Genomic DNA, 19517 nt, shown 5'->3' on the forward strand with positions numbered 1-19517 from the left:
TCCCACTCCTCCTCCTACCTTCATTCATCATAGAGATGAGTGCTTTGAATTGAAGGAGGTGTAGAGGGAGAGGTGTGCAGTATATTTTGGATTTCTCTATGATGGGCGGATGGGGCTGAGACACCGCTGGTTCGGTTTTCACTCCCACGAGACAGACCCAAGTCATACCCCTTTACCCCCCCTGAGTAGACTCTAGATTGTCTTAATAAGAATGTAACACAACACAATGGTTGGTGCGGTGGTGGGTTGCTATCTGATTCTGCATAGTGCTTACAGGACCACCAATGGTCCGTCAGTGGTCTGCTAGCTAACATAGGGAAGCTGTAAGACCTGTATGGGGAGGTGATATGACGATGCTTGTTGATGTAGATGAAGGTGTAACGTTGATTAAGGTTTATCAAATGAATATCAACAATACCAATCTGATTATGAATCAATATCAGACTTTAATACTCTGAAATGTGATCATAGTTTAATAGCATATTAACATTTTGGGATAAACGTAATAACACATCGCCCTATACAGATATTTTATTACTTGACATGCTAATCTTTTTGGTATTTAAAATATAATGTGCTAGGGTTACTGGTGAAGGTTTATATGTACTGTCATACTGTCAACATTTCTCGATCTCAAAATGGTACGCACACATTTTTCGCACAGAGATGAAATTGCACACAGGGTTCGCTGTCTTAGTACTATATATAAAACTAGCATGTCCCAGTAAACTCCAGGATGTTCCCAGTATCACTAGTTTTCAGTATATAACCCAGTTCTTCCCAGCCCCAGATCCTTATTCCCAGCCCCTCTGTCCCAGACCCCAGTCTAGGGTTCAGCCTCTAGTCTCATGGAACCAGACAAGTGTGGCTGAATATTGCATTATACTCCTCTGGCTTACCCCTGTTACATCTTAGTTTTCAAGTCTGGCGAGCAAGATTATGGTATGTCATACACAGGCCAGTAGCAGACACAGCAACAGGTGTCCCACCAGCAGTCTGTAACCCCAGGCATTAGACAGACACACACACAATGCTGTCAAGTCAGTCATTTAGTCAGCTGCTCAGCCCAGACTAGGCTGGTGTTGTGACTATATTCTGCCACATTCTGCCTCCCTCTCCACCCAACTCAGTATCTCACCACTCCGTAAGCCTTTCATTCAGCAGTCTCACTCATATCTATCACAACTGATCCACACTCTGAGCTGTAACTATGGAGTTATAGTGGATTGATGTGAACTGATCTGGACTCGTGGACTCTTTCCAGGACAGGAAGCGTGTGTGGTTGTTACCATAGAGATATTGTTGTTACTCTACCAGACCTCCAAACTGAAACCCTTTGGACCTCCAGAGCCAGAGAGAACTGACTGGTGTCACATGATGTGAGCCTCACTGACTGAGAGAACAGGTACAGTAGGGGAGGTGCACTGTGAACGGCTACAGCCAATGAGATTTGAACATAACAGAAGAGAGACATCCTTCCTGATGGGAGCTGGAATAGTACAGCCCACAGCAACACCCACTGAGAGACAGACAACACTGCCTGTGCTGTGACATCACATGTGAAACTGACAGTTGTGATTGGTGACTAGCTGATGGAACAGCATAACATGGATGGGACAGATGGATCGACGACTAGAGGGGGGTGGGGGCTGATATGATATGTAAATTACAATTTCCATGTGTAAGTGAGGTGAGCGATGTGATGATTTTCTACCAGCGATGGATAGCGGAGCTGGGTCTGACTCAGTGACCCAGATGCAGAAATGAGGTTCATGTATATATCCAATACACTACCAGCTGCACTTTAAAGGCTGTTTCTGCCCACATGCCCCAATACCAGCACTGGAATACTAGAGTAGTGACCAGTCTTGGGGCGTAGTTACATTTTAACAACTAGTTAACGACACTTTCAGAGTAGCTCCCCAACATTGGTATGTATCATGTTAGTATGCTAGTATGGATATTGGAGCGTACAGACAGTCTGTATCCACTTGGCGTTAGAACCTATAGCAGTCAAACATGGCATTGCTGGTCAAAATAGATGCAGGCCTAAACATTATAAAAACAGGTCAATGTCTTGTGATTTATCTACTTAAAGTTGATCATTTATTCATGATTCATATCAGTAGAGTTGTTCAAATAGAACCGCCTCATAAAAGGTGTTCTCAAGGAGGAAAATAAAGGTTTGGAAAACCTGTCTGCATTATGAGGAAAGGCAGAGTACACCAAATGCTCATCCCCAAACTTTGTGCCAGTGCTACATAGATACCCAGCAATAGAGAAACGATCAGACCTAATGGTTAAAACATCAAAATGACAAAGAACGTAACACTCATGAGGCACACTAGCAACTGTATCAAAAGCCTTTTAGTGTGTCAGTGACCTTTCATCTTCATTCTCCCAACATAAGCTGACCATGGTGGAATCTGCCTTACTGATGTAGTTCTGTAGAATGTGTCAGGTTTAATTAAGATGATCAAGTAATCCTTGTTTACTGATTGAATGAGTGTGAATGGTTGTGCCATATGAATTTGAATACAGTATGTGCTTCTCGATTGACCTTTTTTGATACACTGTAGCCCAACTTAACCCATATTTGTATATATATTTACTGTATATGTACTTAGAATCTCCTTGTCAGTGATGATGTCGTCCTTTGTCTTTGAAGCTGAACTTGATGATGTGTACATATTCTAAGGACATAATTTTTATTTCTTTGACTAATATATGGAATTTCTTTGTTACAGTTGGGGTCTCCTTTTTGTTCCTTTGTAGAAAGCTTGCTACCTTACCTTGATGCCATTGTAATTCATTGTGTTGTCTATTTTTGTAGTTTTAATAAAGTAAACCTTTCCAAATAAAGCAAGGACGAATGTTCTACTTGTCATTAAACACACGACAAAGGGTTTAAGTTAGGAAATCAGAGTTTGTGTTTATATAATGTTACAATAATTTCATTCCAAATATATTTATAATATTCATAACTTAGTGCACTTGCATACAAAGTTTACACTACACAGAAGGCCAGGTATTATTTTGACAAGTCAACAAAGCATAGAAAAGGCTAAAAGTCACAAATCATTGACATTATGATGTAATATACAGGTGTGCGCATAAGTGAAAGCAGTAGTATTGGTTTGGCGAAATTGGCATTCATTCATATCTTTAGGACATAGCACGCCTCTATAGGTTGTTACAATGTTTAACCTGGGGTGACAGTTTAGCCTTTAGGTTGAGAGAAAAATGGGAATCTTTCAACTTAGTCAGGCACTTGGTGGTAACAAAATGCATAGACAGCCAGATAGCATGTAAGCTTTGGGGTATTCAATCAGGTAGAGAGAAGTAGCTCCTAGAATCCTGAGCAGTGGTATAGAACAAGTCCCTAACAACTACAACAACCCTATACTACAAAAGGATCAAACAGGGATGTGATCAGCACAACATAGAACATCTAGAAAAATAGACAATACTAATGATAAGATTACGATACGAAAGGATAGCTCCTGATTAATGAACACATCTGTGATTAAAATGTATATTGTCTACTCCAGTCTATCGAAGGTCCCTGTATACCAAACTGGACCATACCACTTAATGGATCTCCACTACAGTAGAGTCTGTAGCCTGGTCCCAGATCTGTTTGTGCTTTTGCCTGTTCCATTGTCATTGTCAAGGGAAACATGTTTGACATGACAATTCCATAAGGAGTTGACAAGAGAACAGAAACAGACTGGCACCCAGGCTAGTTTCTCCGTTCCCTTATTCTACACATATACCTTCACCTCAAGCAGCATGTTCATCAGGCACCATGTGACACCTGACCTAGATAAAAGAGACTGAGGTTAGCCTTCAGCAGGAAACCCCCAGTCTGCTCCCTCCCTCCTGCCACACACTTCCTTCCAATTACTTCACATACATTTACAGAAAATCTCTGCCTTTATACATTTATAGCACAGTAGAAGCTCAGATCTAAGGCCTGTCCGTCTAATAAGTCTAGGGTTTAGAAACACACTTAACACACTAGAACTAAGCCATAATGGTGTATATGACAATCTGTCTGTTGTGTTTGATAAACAACACTTTAACAGAGAATATGTAGTTCCTTCTTTTTTGCTTTGGTAACTAGTTGAGATTAGGTACCATCAGATTCGGTACTCCATTGATTGTGTCTATGCCAGTATTGTACCAACAGAGAGAAGAGGTTTAGTGCCAACCCACCATATAGTTTGTGATTTCATCGCCCACAAATGGCAGAGTCATGGCAAAAAGCACACAAATCTTAAAACAGCATAATCTGCATGTAACTTGGCTTCTATTGTAATATGGCTTGTACTGATAGTATTAATTAGACTTTAAAACACAAGGCACTGGCCATTCTAGAGGGTTATCTTAGAGATATCAGTAGATAGACTGATCTAGGATCTACTGTTAGGGGAGCACATAGTCAAAAACGACCTTGTCCATAAGGTGGTGGACAGAGATATTATACTTTTTTAAGGCATGCACAGAGCATGCAGAGGTAAATTAGCAGATAGAACATGTTTATGTATAATAACATGACTACCAGGATTACAATTATCTCAATTCTGATTGGGGAAAAAATGAAGATATGTTCACAGTGAAAGTAAAGAGCATTTCTTCTTCATTTGCAAAGCAAATTATAATAACTAGCTAGCCAACCATGCTGAGAACAAGGCAGACTACCTTACAGAACAACTGCAAATGTTGACAAAACAATCAGCTGACAAACCCAACAATTAAATGGATGACCTCATACATATACACACTATTATTTCCTAAGAACAATAAAAGGCACTGAGAATGAAAACATAATTTCTCAACCACAACCCAATGAAATAAAATTCTATGAATTACAAAAACAAATACAACTATGTGACAGGCAGGAAAATATAAGTTTAACAGTTGATATGGACCCAACCCTGTAATATAGGGAGACAGAAAGGTAGGTTTGAAGCAGTGATAAAAACAACTGAATAACTGACGGGAGAACGAGAGTACAAAATGGTGGAGAGGAGGCTAGTTACTACCAGAACTACTAAGGCCGTTTCATGCTAGTCCAAAGTGCTCTCCTTTCCTTCATCCAAGCTGATCTAACAGAGATATGAATGACCAGGAGAAAGAAACTCCCCCAGTAGGCCTACAACATATAGCTTTGACCCATCCTGTGTTTTCAGATCAGTGCCAACGAGGCCCAGGAAGCAAGAGGGGAGGCCGATTAAGAGTGTTGTGACATGCCCTAAGAAAGACTATAGTACTAACACAGGCATGCAGACAGGCATGCAGACAGACAGACAGAGGACTACACTAGGAGTAGTAATAGTAATTATAGGCACTAGGAGGCAGTATGGAGTTCCAGGTCACTGGGCTCCATTCTCAGCCCATACGAGTGGACAGGCCAACCTGTGGAAAGAAGGGGAGAGAATGTCAGTAGGTGTCGACAAATATGTTCACATACACATGCTGTATACGCACACACACACTATTTTCCTCTCTTCCACACACACCAGCGCACGCATACACACAGACCTGTGAAATGTTGATTCCGGTGAGTTTCTCCACGGCAGCTGGTAATCTGGTCATGATGTCCAGAACCTCTCCGGTCAGCTTGGCCGCGCCCACCTCACCCCCGCCGCTGGAAACCATGGTAACCTTCTGGGCCATGGACAGGGGCCTGCTGATCTCCTCTGCTATCTAGAGGACAGGAGGAGTGATGGCAGCTTCAGGAAGAGAACAGCAGCACACAGGACTGCAGTAACAGTACACTACAGTCGTGGTCAAAAGTTTTGAGAATGACACAAGTATTGGTCTTCACAAAGTTTGCTGCTTCAGTGTTATGAGATATTTTTGTCAGATGTTACTATGGTATACTGAAGTATAATTACAAGCATTCCATAAGTGTCAAAGGCTTTTATTGACAATTACATTAAGTTTATGCAAAGAGTCAATATTTGCAGTGTTGACCCTTCTTTTTCAAGACCTCTGCAATCCGCCCTGGCATGCTGTCAATTAACTTCTGGGCCACATCCTGACTGATGGCAGCCCATTCTTGCATAATCAATGCTTGGAGTTTGTCAGAATTTGTGGGTTTTTGTTTGTCCACCCACCTCTTGAGGATTGACCACAAGTTCTCAATGGGATTAAGGTCTGGGGAGTTTCCTGGACATGGACCCAACATTTCAATGTTTTGTTCCCCGAGCCACTTAGTTATCACTTTTGCTTTATGGCAAGGTGCTCCAACATGCTGGAAAATGCATTGGTCGTCACCAAACTGTTCTTGGATGGTTGGGAGAAGTTGCTCTCGGAGGATGTGTTGGTACCATTCTTTATTCATGGCTGTGTTCTTAGGCAAAATTGTGAGTGAGCCCACTCCCTTGCCTGAGAAGCAACCCCACACATGAATGGTCTCAGGATGCTTCACTGTTGGCATGACACAGGACTGATGGTAGCACTCACCTTGTCTTCTCCGGACAAGCATTTTTCCGGATGCCCCAAACAATCGGAAAGGGGATTCATCAGAGAAAATGACTTTACCCCAGTCCTCAGCAGTCCAATCCCTGTACCTTTTGCAGAATATCAGTCTGTCCCTGATGTTTTTCCTGGAGAGAAGTAGCTTCCACGCTGCCCTTCTTGACACCAGGCTATCCTCCAAAAGTCTTCGCCTTACTGTGCGTGCAGATGCACTCACACCTGCCTGCTGCCATTCCTGAGCAAGCTCTGCACTGGTGGTGCCCCGATCCCGCAGCTGAATCAACTTTAGGAGACGGTCCTGGCACTTGCTGGACTTTCTTGGGCGCCCTGAAGCCTTCTTCACAACAATTGAACCTCTCTCCTTGAAGTTCTTGATGATCCGATAAATGGTTGATTTAGGTGCAATCTTACTAGCAGCAATATCCTTGCCTGTGAAGCCCTTTTTGTGCAAAGCAATGATGACGGCACGTGTTTCCTTGCAGGTAACCATGGTTAACAGAGGAAGAACAATGATTTCAAGCACCACCCTCCTTTTAAAGCTTCTAGTCTGTTATTCTAACTCAATCAGCATGACAGAGTGATCTCCAGCCTTGTCCTCATCAACACTCTCACCTGTGTTAACGAGAGAAGCACTGAAATGATGTAAGCTGGTCCTTTTGTGGCAGGGCTGAAATGCAGTGGAACTGTTTTTGGGGGATTAAGTTCATTTTCATGGCAAAGAGGGACTTTGCAATTAATTGTAATTCATCTGATCACTCTTCATAACATTCTGGAGTATATGCAAATTGTCATCATAAAAACTGAGGCAGCAGACTTTGTGAAAATTCATATGTGTCATTCTCAAAACTTTTGACCACACCTGTACATGTCTGTCTGTCATCTAATCAATCTGTCATCCATCTATCTTTATATACACTGAATCTGACCATTTATGCATCCATCCATCCATCCATCCATCCATTCAATCTCTTCATCTCTCCATCCATCCGCTTAAACTCTCCATCTCTGTATCTACTGAATCGCTTTCCCATCAATCCTTCTCCCTATCCATGCACCCTCCCAGTCTCCAGTAGAACCAGTCCTACTCCCAGTGTGACTGACCAGTGGTAGTTTCTCCAGCAGCATGTCCACCATGGCTCCCTCCCCGTACTGTTTAAAGGCCTCAGCCTTCTTAGCCATCTGCTCTGCCTCGGCACGACCCTTAGCCTCCAGAGCAAACGCCTCAGCATCGCCCTTCATCTACAGAGAACACATTATAGTTCAAATAAATAAAGGGTATATATATGAAAGAACAAATAAGAATAAACTCAGTTGCCAGTTTATTAGGTACACTCATCTAAACTCAGCAAAAAAAGAAACGTCCTCTCACTGTCAACTGCGTTTATTTTCAGCAAACTTAACGTGTAAATATTTGTATGAACATAACAAGATTCAACAACTGAGACATAAACTGAACAAGTTCCACAGACATGGAAATTGAATAATGTGTCCCTGAACAAAGGGGGGGTCAAAATCAAAAGTAACAGTCAGTATCTGGTGTGGCCACCAGGTGCATTAAGTACTGCAGTGTATCTCCTCCTCATGGACTGCACCAGATTTGCCAGTTCTTGCTGTGAGATGTTACCCCACTCTTCCACCAAGACACCTGCAAGTTCCCAGACATTTCTGGGGGGGAAATGGCCTAGCCCTCACCCTCCGATCCAACAGGTCCCAGACATTCTCAATGGGATTGAGATCCGGGCTCTTCGCTGGCCATGGCAGAACACTGACATTCCTGTCTTGCAGGAAATCTCGCACAGAACGAGCAGTATGGCTGGTGGCATTGTCATGCTGGAGGGTCATGTCAGGATGAGCCTGCAGGAAGGGTACCATATGAGGGAGGAAGATGTCTTCCCTGTAACGCACAGCATTGAGATTGCCTGCAATGACAACAAGCTCAGTCCGATGATGCTGTTACACACCGCCCCAGACCATGACGGACCCTCCACCTCTAAATCGATCCCGCTCCAGAGTACAGACCTCGGTGTAATGCTCATTCCTTCGACGATAAACGTGAATCAGACCATCACCCCTGGTGAGACAAAACCGCGAGCACTTTTTGACAGTGCTGTCTGGTACAGCGGCGGTGGGTGTGCGCCCATAGGCGACGTTGTTGCCGGTGATGTCTGGTGAGGACCTGCCTTACAACAGGCCTACAAGCCCTCAGTCCAGCCTCTCTCAGCTTATTGCGGACAGTCTGAGTACGGATGGAAGGATTGTGCGTTCCTGGTGTAACTCGGGCAGTTGTTGTTGCCATCCTGTACCTGTCCCGCAGGTGTGAGGTTCGGATGTACCGATCCTGTGCAGGTGTTGTTACACGTGGTCTGCCACTGCGAGGGCGATCAGCTGTCCGTCCTGTCTCCCTGTAGCGCTGTCTTAGGCGTCTCACAGTACGGACATTGCAATTTATTGCTCTGGCCACATCTGCAGTCCTCATGCCTCCTTGCAGCATGCCTAAGGCACGTTCACGCAGATGAGCAGGGACCCTGGGCATCTTTCTTTTGGTGTTTTTCAGAGTCAGTAGAAAGGCCTCTTTAGTGTCCTAAGTTTTCATAACTGTGTCTTAGTGTTAGTGTCTTAATGACCGTTCCACAGGTGCATGTCCATTAATTGTTTATGGTTCATTGAACAAGCATGGGAAAGAGTGTTTAAACCCCTTACAATGAAGATCTGTGAAGTTATTTGGATTTTTACAAATTAGCTTTGAAAGACAGGGTCCTGAATAATGGAAACTTCTTTTTTTGCTGAGTTTAGTACCGGGTCGGGTCCAGAACAGCCTGAATTCTTCGGGGCATGGCAAAGTTGCTCGATTGGTATCAAGGGACCTAATGTGTGCCAGGAAAACATTCTCCACACCATTACACCACCGCCACCAACCTGTACCGTTGACACCAGGCAGAATGAAGCCATGGACTCATGCTACTTACGCCAAATCCTGACTCTGCGATCAGCATGACGCAACAGGAACCGGGATTCGTCGGACCAGGCTATGTTTTTCCACTCCTCAATTGTCCAGTGTTGGTGATCGTGTGCGCACTGGAGCCCCTTCTTCTTGTTTTTAGCTGATAGGAGTGGAACCTGGTGTGGTCGTCTGCTGCAAAACCCATCTGTGACAAGGACCGACGAGTTGTGCCTTCCGAGATGCCATTCTGTACACCACTGTTGTACTGCGCCGTTATTTGCCTGTTTATGGCCCGCCTGTTAGCTTGCACGATTATTACCATTCTCCTTCGACCTCTCATTAATGAGCAGTTTTCGTCCACAGGACTGCCGCTGACTGGATGTTTTTTTTTTGTCGTACCATTCTCGGTAAACCCTAAACACTGTCGTGCGTGAAAAGCCCAGGAGTGCGGCCGTTTCAGAGATACCATACCACGCTCAAAGTCGCTTAGGTCACTTGTTTTGTCCATTCTAACGTTCAATCGAACAGTAACTGGATGCCTGTCTGCCTGCTTTATATAGCAAGCCACGGCCACGTGACTCACTGTCTGTAGGAGCGATCAATTTTCCTGGCCACTGAGTGTATATCCCAATGCATCTGAACTACGAGACACAGGTGGGGGGGTTATTCTATGAAAAATATATCCAAATGGCAAATGGACTGGTTAATAAGGATGTGTATAATATATGAAACACATGAAGAAAGAGAGATAACTTATCCAAAGGTAAGGTTGTATTAAGGGAAGTGAGCGATGTATACAAAGAGGGAGACAGGGAAGTTAGAATAGAGACGGGAAGAGGAACAGAGAACACCAACCTCAATATGGAGGGAGGGAGGGAGGGAGAGCAAGAGCAAGAGGGTGAATGAGAGGGTGGAAGGGACAGGCTGTCAGGGGGGGTATCATCCAGCTATTGTACTGGGGGTGAAGAGACTGATAACAGGAATGACAGGAGAGTGGAGGGGAGTGACAGAGGAGAGAAGGGAGAGGAGAGAAGGGAGACGATGCTGAACTCACTCTGATGGACTCGGCCTCTGCCTCAGCCTCCATGATGAGCTGTGCACTGTGAAAGAGAGAGAGACAGAGAAGGAGAGAGACAGTTGGAGTTGAGCTGAACTGAGCAAATGTTGGCCCTGTGTAGCTCAGTTGGTAGAGCATGGCGCTTGCAACGCCAGGGTTGTGGGTTCGATTCCCACGGAGGGCCAGTATGAAAATGTATGCACTCACTAACTGTAAGTCGCTCTGGATAAGAGCGTCTGCTAAATGACTAAAATGTAAAATCACTAGAAAGCATCTTCCTCAGTTTAACCTTTAGCAGGACTCACTGCCCAGGACTACTGTGACTACTACGGAACAGAACATACCCACAGTTCTGATTGGGATTCTGCCGTGTCCCAGCGGTGATCGCCTGATGCTGGACGCTAGGGACCTAATTTATAACCGTTGCGTAAATTGAACACTGAATATCTGCGTGCGCCATTTCTGAAAACACTGCGCAGGCACAAAAATATTGACATTTATAAACTTGCCGCAGGCCATACATTAGCATGTTTCCAGTTATAAATCAGATCCTAAAACTGTGTGCGTGAACAAGCATTATAACTCCGCCTGAAAAACGCCCATCATTCCCCCTTTATGGTGACAATAAGGCCCTTATTTGCTGTATACTTTAGAAGTATTGGAATTAGGCCAAAACAGTATCTAAAGGAAATAGCAATGGTGAACTTGATCAAATGTCCTGGTGGTGCTGTATCTGAACAATTGCAAATGGTTGTGGACCTGTAAACAGATCGTTTGAACGCAATAATGTTTTGCATTCACTTTTTCCCGAACATAAATATGCTGCACTGCCCGTGAATTCTGAAACATGGTGTACCCGGAGAAAAATTACAAATACAGTAGGTCTACTTACAGTGGTAGCCTACACACTTCAATGCAAAAGATCAACCACAGAGTTTCATACTGTACCTTCTTTGGATCAACAGTCTGTTCACCTGTATGTTATAAACTGCGCTCCCTGTTGGATGCATAGGCTAGAGCAAAACCTAGAAATTATAAGAGCCTATATATTAGGTCCAATGAAATGAGAGATGCGCATGGTCATTTGTTGTATTGCTCCTTCGGGAATATTAACTCATGGCCAGAATAAATACATTTTTGCTCTTCTCACTAACAGCAAATGATTGCATCTTATTATATTTAGCTACTTGTTTTTTTGTTATGAATAAGAGTGTCATCATATATTCTCCATTTGCACAAGGCTACTTTTGCCTTTTTGCAATGCAATACTTCAACCACTAGAAACATTGCATATGCATGCTCTAAAGTTTGCGGGAGGATAAGTACAGTGGGGGGGGGAAAGTATTTAGTCAGCCACCAATTGTGCAAGTTCTCCCATTTTATTTTCATCATAGGTACACGTCAACTATGACAGACAAAATGAGGGGAAAAAAATCCAGAAAATCACATTGTAGGATTTTTAATGAATTTATTTGCAAATTATGGTGGAAAATAAGTATTTGGTCAATAACAAAAGTTTCTCAATACTTTGTTATATACCCTTTGTTGGCAATGACACAGGTCAAACATTTTCTGTAAGTCTTCACAAGGTTTTCACACACTGTTGCTGGTATTTTGGCCCATTCCTCCATGCAGATCTCCTCTAGAGCAGTGATGTTTTGGGGCTGTCGCTGGGAAACACAGACTTTCAACTCCCTCCAAAGATTTTCTATGGGGTTGAGATCTGGAGACTGGCTAGGCCACTCCAGGACCTTGAAATGCTTCTTACGAAGCCACTCCTTCGTTGCCCGGGTGGTGTGTTTGGGATCATTGTCATGCTGAAAGACCCAGCCACGTTTCATCTTCAATGCCCTTGCTGATGGAAGGAGGTTTTCACTCAAAATCTCACGATACATGGCCCCATTCATTCTTTCCTTCACACGGATCAGTCGTCCTGGTCCCTTTGCAGAAAAACAGCCCCAAAGCTTGATGTTTCCACCCCCATGCTTCACAGTAGGTATGGTGTTCTTTGGATGCAACTCAACATTCTTTGTCCTCCAAAAACAACGAGTTGAGTTTTTACCAAAAAGTTATATTTTGGTTTCATCTGACCATATGACATTCTCCCAATCCTCTTCTGGATCATCCAAATGCACTCTAGCAAACTTCAGACAGGCCTGGACATGTACTGGCTTAAGCAGGGGGACACGTCTGGCACTGCAGGATTTGAGTCCCTGGCGGCGTAGTGTGTTACTGATGGTAGGCTTTGTTACTTTGGTCCCAGCTCTCTGCAGGTCATTCACTAGGTCCCCCCGTGTGGTTCTGGGATTTTTGCTCACCGTTCTTGTGATCATTTTGACCACACGGGGTGAGATCTTGCGTGGAGCCCCAGATCGAGGGAGATTATCAGTGGTCTTGTATGTCTTCCATTTCCTAATAATTGCTCCCACAGTTGATTTCTTCAAACCAAGCTGCTTACCTATTGCAGATTCAGTCTTCCCAGCCTGGTGCAGGTCTACAATTTTGTTTCTGGTGTCCTTTGACAGCTCTTTGGTCTTGGCCATAGTGGAGTTTGGAGTGTGACTGTTTGAGGTTGTGGACAGGTGTCTTTTATACTGATAACAAGTTCAAACAGGTGCCATTAATACAGGTAACGACTGGAGGACAGAGGAACCTCTTAAAGAAGAAGTTACAGGTCTGTGAGAGCCAGAAATCTTGCTTGTTTGTAGGTGACCAAATACTTATTTTCCACCATAATTTGCAAATAAATTCATTAAAAATCCTACAATGTGATTTTCTGGAAATGTTTTTCTCAATTTGTCTGTCATAGTTGACGTGTACCTATGATGAAAATTACAGGCCTCTCTCATCTTTTTAAGTGGGAGAACTTGCACAATTGGTGGCTGACAATACTTTTTTCCCCCACTGTACATTCTCACCTCAAGTTTAGTTTTTATAACTGACAACTTTCTTGTGAAAACTGGAGCATGCAGGTATTGTACCACACCGTTCAGCCTCAGCCAGTCTCTCCAGGCGGTATCTCTCTGCCTCAGCCGGCTTCTTCACCTTAGCCTCCAGCTCCATCTCCTTGCGGGTGATCTCCTGCTCCTGCAGCAGGATCTGCTGAGACCTCTCCACCACCTTCACCTGCATCGTCTCCTCCTCAATACGCTGCTTCGTCTTCGCCACCTAGATAATACCAATAATCAAATGGATTTAGAAAAAACACCCAAAGACACTTTACATAAAAAGTGACAGCAGTGGTGGGAACTTGAGGATCCTTCTCGCTTCTCAAGTTAGGATTCTGCCCTGTGTTAATAAACGTGAATATTATCCGTTATTAGAACACAACACACTACATCGGCTGTGTTGGGTGTCTGAATGAGAGGATCATTGCACAGCCCAGAGTTTGGTGATAGGATACCTGCAGCTGATAGGCCATCTCAGACTCGGCCTTCTTGGTGTTGACCTCATAGTCGTAGGAGGCCTTCTTCAGCTCGTAGTCTCTCTGGGCTTTGGCCATCTCGATCTCATTCACATACTGGGCTGACACCTTCTCCTGCATGGCCTGGGCCTCCCGGATCACCGCGTCTCGTTTGTACTGAGCCTCGCCGATCCTGGCATCCTTCTGCACCTGAGCTGTCCTAGCTTTACCCAGGGAGTTGAGGTAGTCCTGACAGAGACCGTGTTGTTATTATTAGAAACCTGCTAGTTTGGGTCCTGCATGCTGATTGGCTGAAACAGCATTTCAGCCGTGTGTATATCAGACAATATACACAAAAATACTTGTTTACTGTTCTATATATGTTGGTAACCAGTTTATAATATCAATAAGGCACCTCAGGGGTTTGTGGTACATGGCCAATATACCACGGCTAAGGGCTGTATGCAGGCACTACGCTTCGGGTCGTGTCTAAGAACAGCCCTTAGTCGTGATATATTGGCCATATACCACACCCCCTTGGGACTTATTGCTATTATAAACTGGTTACCAACATAAACAGAACAATACACAAGTATTTTTGTGCAGGAATTTGTCTTGCATTCTCGAACACTGACTTTTAAAATACATTTTAAAAAACATTTTACAAAATCTGCGCCTGTTTTCTGTAACAATCCTTGTGTGACTGTAACATCTCTGTATATTTGTCCGAGTGTTAGTGAGAGAGACAGAGAGAGAACAAACCTGGTCGTCGTGAACATCTTTCAGTGTGTAGCTAACCACGCCGATGCCCATGTTGACCAGGTCAGAGGAGGCCACCTTGAACACCTGCTCAGAGAACTTCTTACGGTCCTGGTAGATCTCCTACAGGGGAAGGACAATAATCATATATAATATACATACATTTAGCAGACACTTTTATACATTTTCGTATTGGTGGCCCCAATGGGGATCGAACCCATGAACCCTGGTGTTGCAAGCGCCATGCTCTACTAACTGAGCCACACAGGACCACGGGGGAGATGGGTGGACCGGCCATAACGAGTGTACCCATGAATGTTCCTGTCAAATTGCCCTGGTCTGAGGGGCTTTGTCCCTTCTAGTATTTCTGTATCTACGGGGGGGAATACAGAGGAGATCAGCCAGAGCTACACATGAAGTAAAACCACAGACCAGGGGAATGAAAGGACACTTATTACTATGCTCTTACTATTCACTACATTATAATAACTATAATCCATTACTGCTCTCAGTTGCCAGGCAGGTTTGCCAGCCTTTTAGGTAAGTCATGAGAAAGGTCAACGATGAGAAAAACAAGCTATGGCTTGTAGCTTGAAGTCAGTGAGACATTCAGTGATAGTAAATTCAAAAGACCAAGGCAATCCTTTTGGAAGAGAAAAGGGCACCAGAGGCAACACATGCCCTTTATCAGGACATGGTGTGGTGTGTGTGTAGCCTACCTCAACAGTCAGATGGGCGATGATGGCCCTCTGGTGCCCCTCCAGTGTTTCCAGGGCGATGTTGGAGACCTCAGCCTCAGACTTCCCCATGAACATCTGACAGGCCGTGGCCAGCATCTCCTTGTTCTGACCCTGGATCTTCACCTGCCAGAGGTCAGGGGTTAGAGGTCAAAGGTCACATAGGTCAAATAGGGATTCCATGTGAGGTCAAATATACCTATCCAATCAGGATACATGGTTACTTTCACAAGTACACAAAGTGTGTAGGTGTTAGGAGTCCATACCTGGGCGATGCCAGTGACAGAGATGGGCACTCCATGGCGGGTGTACACCTTATCACTCTTCACATTCAGAGTCAGGGTGTTCAGGGTGATCCTAACAGAGAGACAGAGACAGAGAAAGAAGAGGATATGTGGTTCAAAGAGGGAAAGTACAGTGAGAATAGAGAGGGGGATAGCGAGAGGGAGGAGAAAGTGAGTCAGACAGAGAGAGTAACCACGACTACAGGTGGAGGCTACAAATGACAGATAGATGGTGTTGCATTATAAGCTTAAAATAGCAGCCTGGTATTCATATAGGCTTATTCATTTAAACACTAACGTTACAGTAACAGTACAGAATACACAGGGACTATGGGGGCTTTTTCTCTACACATTAACAGAATCCCTGAATGAAACCTGGATGGATGAGTGGATGGATAGATAACTGAAAGAAGAAGGGGAGGGAGAGATAGCTACCTCTGGATCTGTTGAATACAGGGGAGGACAAATACTCTTCCTCCAGCGATCATTAGAGGAGGGGAACGACCAAAGCCTGGAGGAGAAGCGAAGAAGAGAGTGGGCAATCAGACTGACAGAGAAAAGTAAAAATACTTAGTATATACTAAAAAGGAGTGGGTTACTTGAAAATATGAGATGAGATTACATTACATTAGGCTATACTCGCTCAACACAGTACTGCACACAATTAAGATGTAATGTACACAGTGAGTCTATGACATATATTAATTAGCCTACATATAGGACTACATTGCAGCACCACATTCCACACAATACAATGCAAGTAAGGAGCTAGCCTATTGACAGCTGGTATTGTGAAATGTAAACAAAGTACTGTACTGTTTGAGCTGAACCTGATTACAGATTCCTGTCCTGGTTTACTACACACTGTGACATCCGGGGCGCATTCAGCAGGACACAACGTTTTGGAACATTCAGATATAAATATATAATATAGAACAAACATGCCTCTCCGACATATAGACCAAGGAATCATGTTGGCTCTATTAATGACTTTTCTATCTGCAAAGTTTGACAACTGAAAGTGGCCCAGAGTTGCTCAGTGGTATCACATGACACTTGAGGATAGGCTAAAGTGAGTCACATGTCACTTGGCCCTACATGACATTTACTGTTACTTGTACTGTAAACAATCACATACAGTATACTACATAGGCCTATTACAGTTTCAAGAAAAGTGAGTCATAACAATATTGGGCCATTTAGGGCAATGGGGGTAGGTTGGGCAACCTGTTTTTCCTGTCTGTATTGTGTCATATAAGATCATGTTAATCAATATTAACACATAAAACAAAATATCTTACCAGACACCACCATGGCTTCATTGGGTCCACATGTGTGGAACATCTTGATTTGGGCCTAAGAGCTGCAAGAGAAGATTGTCAACATTAGACAGTCTCCACTTGGTTGGCCTAATCATTCAAGACTCCTTGGATTAGTACTAGTATTTTGCTGCTAGTTCCAATTCCAAATAGCTTTGGCCTAGGTCAAGAGCACAGCTGCACATTCAATCCTAAATGTAAACACAGCCTTGAGATCTAAAAACTAAAATAACGTTTAAATGTAAATATACATGATGAAGTAGGCCTAGTGTCTCAAGTTGTGTGTCTGACTGTCAGTTGTTCATCGATCTGGCACAGTAGTGTGGCGCCTCAATTAACATTGTTTACGTCATTCACCCAAGCCAAAGACCCAATTGGCAGACCCTACCCAACTTCCCACACACACACACTTTGCCTTTGATACTTTACTTACTGTTTATAACGAAATGTACAAGCCAGTGGAATAACAGAGGATGTGTTGTGGTAACTAGATGGCAGTTACTGTTGTGGTTAGTACTTGTGCAGAGAAAAAGTAGGACAATCAACTTGAGAAAAAGTGACAGTCTGGGTGGGTATAGAACAGACTAAAGTTTAGAGAGAACGTTATTTGGCAGAAATGGACAGAGGCGTTCCATCTCATCTGGGATCGAAGCAGAATGATGGGAGGCTAAATTAGCCATGTGGATTCTTCAACAGTGTCGTTCGTGAATCCATGGCTAATGCCGGGAGATACAATAGAATAGTTACCGTCTGCCAAGATGTTACAGCTAGCTACTGTTACATAGTTACCACAGAGATTGTTTCTCTACTGTTTGTGGTTACTATAGCTAGCTAGCTACTTCAACAATGTGAATGTTGAATACAGATAGCTAACGTTAGCTAGCTAACGTAACTAGCTAGTGCATTTACCATAGCCGTGTGGTCTAGTCTATTCTGTCACCCATACTGACCCACCCTATTCTGTCTCCGAGCTTCACATCACCACTCATGAACCACAGCAAAGACTATATTTCTCTCAGATCACAGCAAAGTCTGACCACAGTCAAGTACGTAGCTAGCTAACTTGCTACTCCATGCCCCCGCCTCAACCAAATTAGCTACAGTATGCTAGTTTAAGCTTGCTGCTGGAAAAATCAAATGTTTACGTTACGCTAGCTATGTCCATAACAACCACAAACAAGAAACAAATATTTTTCTCTTGCCTACTGTAACTTACCAATCGATTCTCCCTAAATATATGTTTTCCTAAATCGTCGTGTACACTCCAGAGGGTTACTCCGATTTACGTAACTTCACCACTGGCTCAATCACCGGAATTGCAAAAATGTCTACTTACTTCAATGGAGAGCAAATGCTGACCACGCCCCCCGACAGATTATAAAATCTAGAAAGGCATATTAGTAGGCCAGTCTGACTGTATTTTTACTTCTGATGCTCAGATGCGTTTTCTGTTGCAGATCATCATTCTCCCAAGTTGTCCTATAATAATGTGGCCACATATTCTCCCGGCAGGCCCATATAGCCTAAATATTTATCATTTAACTATTACCTTTTATATGTGCCATAAACACAGCCAGTCACAATGTTTTAATCTGATTAGGCTACTTCAAAAGTCTCCTGTAGGCATGCGCATATTAGTCCAAAATAGAATTCCAACATCCTCAAAATAGCTTGACATTAACCAGGTTTCCATTCAACCTTTTTATGGGAGTAAAGTACATGTCAGATAAAAAATGTAACGACATCATGGGAAAGCATGCTACAGATTAAATACATTAGTGGTGAAATTCACCGGGTGGTGAAAGTTCACGGTGATGAGCTTCATGCTCCTTTCAATAAATATCAAGGGTCTTATTCTGGTGACATGATGATCGATGCATGGCTGCTGTTTGACAAATAAAAATAATCTCGATTTTTTTTAAACATTAATTGATAATTTGACGTATTGTATTATTTATACCAGCATTTCTTTAACAAGTTTGCACAAATACTGGCATGGTGAAAGCTATTGTGTAGGCTATATTTAAAGAAATACACTTTTAATAACATAGATGTTATTGGAATTACTCAATAGATTCTGCAAAACTTAAATGGGTCTCTTGTGCTGGGCAACGGTTTAATACAGAGTATTGGTGACTCCTTACTTCACCCACTTTAAACTCTACAAAAAGTGCCTTTGCTGACCTTGATCCATCATCATGACAATATAGCTTGTAAATAATCTTGTCTTTGTTATGATTTTTTAAAACTAGGTAATAGTCCTATGCCTTTGCTGTATCCTGCAAACCTTAATAGATAAGAATCACATATCGGCATACAACTTGAAAATACATTTCTCCATTGCTGTTCAGAATGTGTGATTGATTATGCTGTGTCTTAATAGCCTGGTTAATATTCATTACATTTAACTTGTAAATAAATTAGATTTCGTTTTGATCCCCCAAAAAGTTTAGCTTTTGTGTTTTTTATTTTTGTGTGCATTGATTTCCGAACCATGGATAGTACCAGGCAATTTAAAGCTGTGTTTC

General features: G+C 43.2%; 1 protein-coding gene across 1 annotated transcript; it reads right to left on the reverse strand.

Moving 5' to 3' along the window:
• Positions 1-2906: 2906 nt before the first annotated feature.
• On the reverse strand, positions 2907-18319 carry LOC311122439 (flotillin-1-like). Its single transcript, XM_084158064.1, has 12 exons — positions 18206-18319; positions 16972-17033; positions 16106-16181; positions 15653-15743; positions 15369-15512; positions 14653-14772; positions 13891-14139; positions 13474-13655; positions 10485-10530; positions 7591-7728; positions 5548-5712; positions 2907-5421 (listed from the first exon to the last, which is right to left on the reverse strand). Exons 2-12 carry the CDS (start codon positions 17012-17014, stop codon positions 5395-5397), a joined length of 1281 nt encoding a protein of 426 aa, XP_084014190.1. The 5' UTR covers positions 17015-17033; positions 18206-18319; the 3' UTR covers positions 2907-5394.
• Between the last annotated feature and the right edge of the window lie 1198 nt (positions 18320-19517).

Source organism: Coregonus lavaretus (genome assembly GCF_964263955.1).
Source record: "Coregonus lavaretus genome assembly, chromosome: 3".
Classification (NCBI taxonomy): Eukaryota; Metazoa; Chordata; class Actinopteri; order Salmoniformes; family Salmonidae; genus Coregonus; species Coregonus lavaretus.

What these genes read in the sequence shown, in the direction of transcription:
- LOC311122439 (XM_084158064.1), bottom strand. Translation starts at nt 17,014, where the DNA reads ATGTTCCACACATGTGGACCCAATGAAGCCATGGTGGTGTCTG. An exon ending in CTGTCACTGGCATCGCCCAG is followed by an intron (nt 15,513 to 15,652) that starts GTATGGACTCCT and finishes GACCTCTGGCAG; the next exon opens with GTGAAGATCCAGGGTCAGAA. An exon ending in TGCTGGAGAAACTACCACTG is followed by an intron (nt 5,713 to 7,590) that starts GTCAGTCACACT and finishes CCTGTCCTCTAG; the next exon opens with ATAGCAGAGGAGATCAGCAG.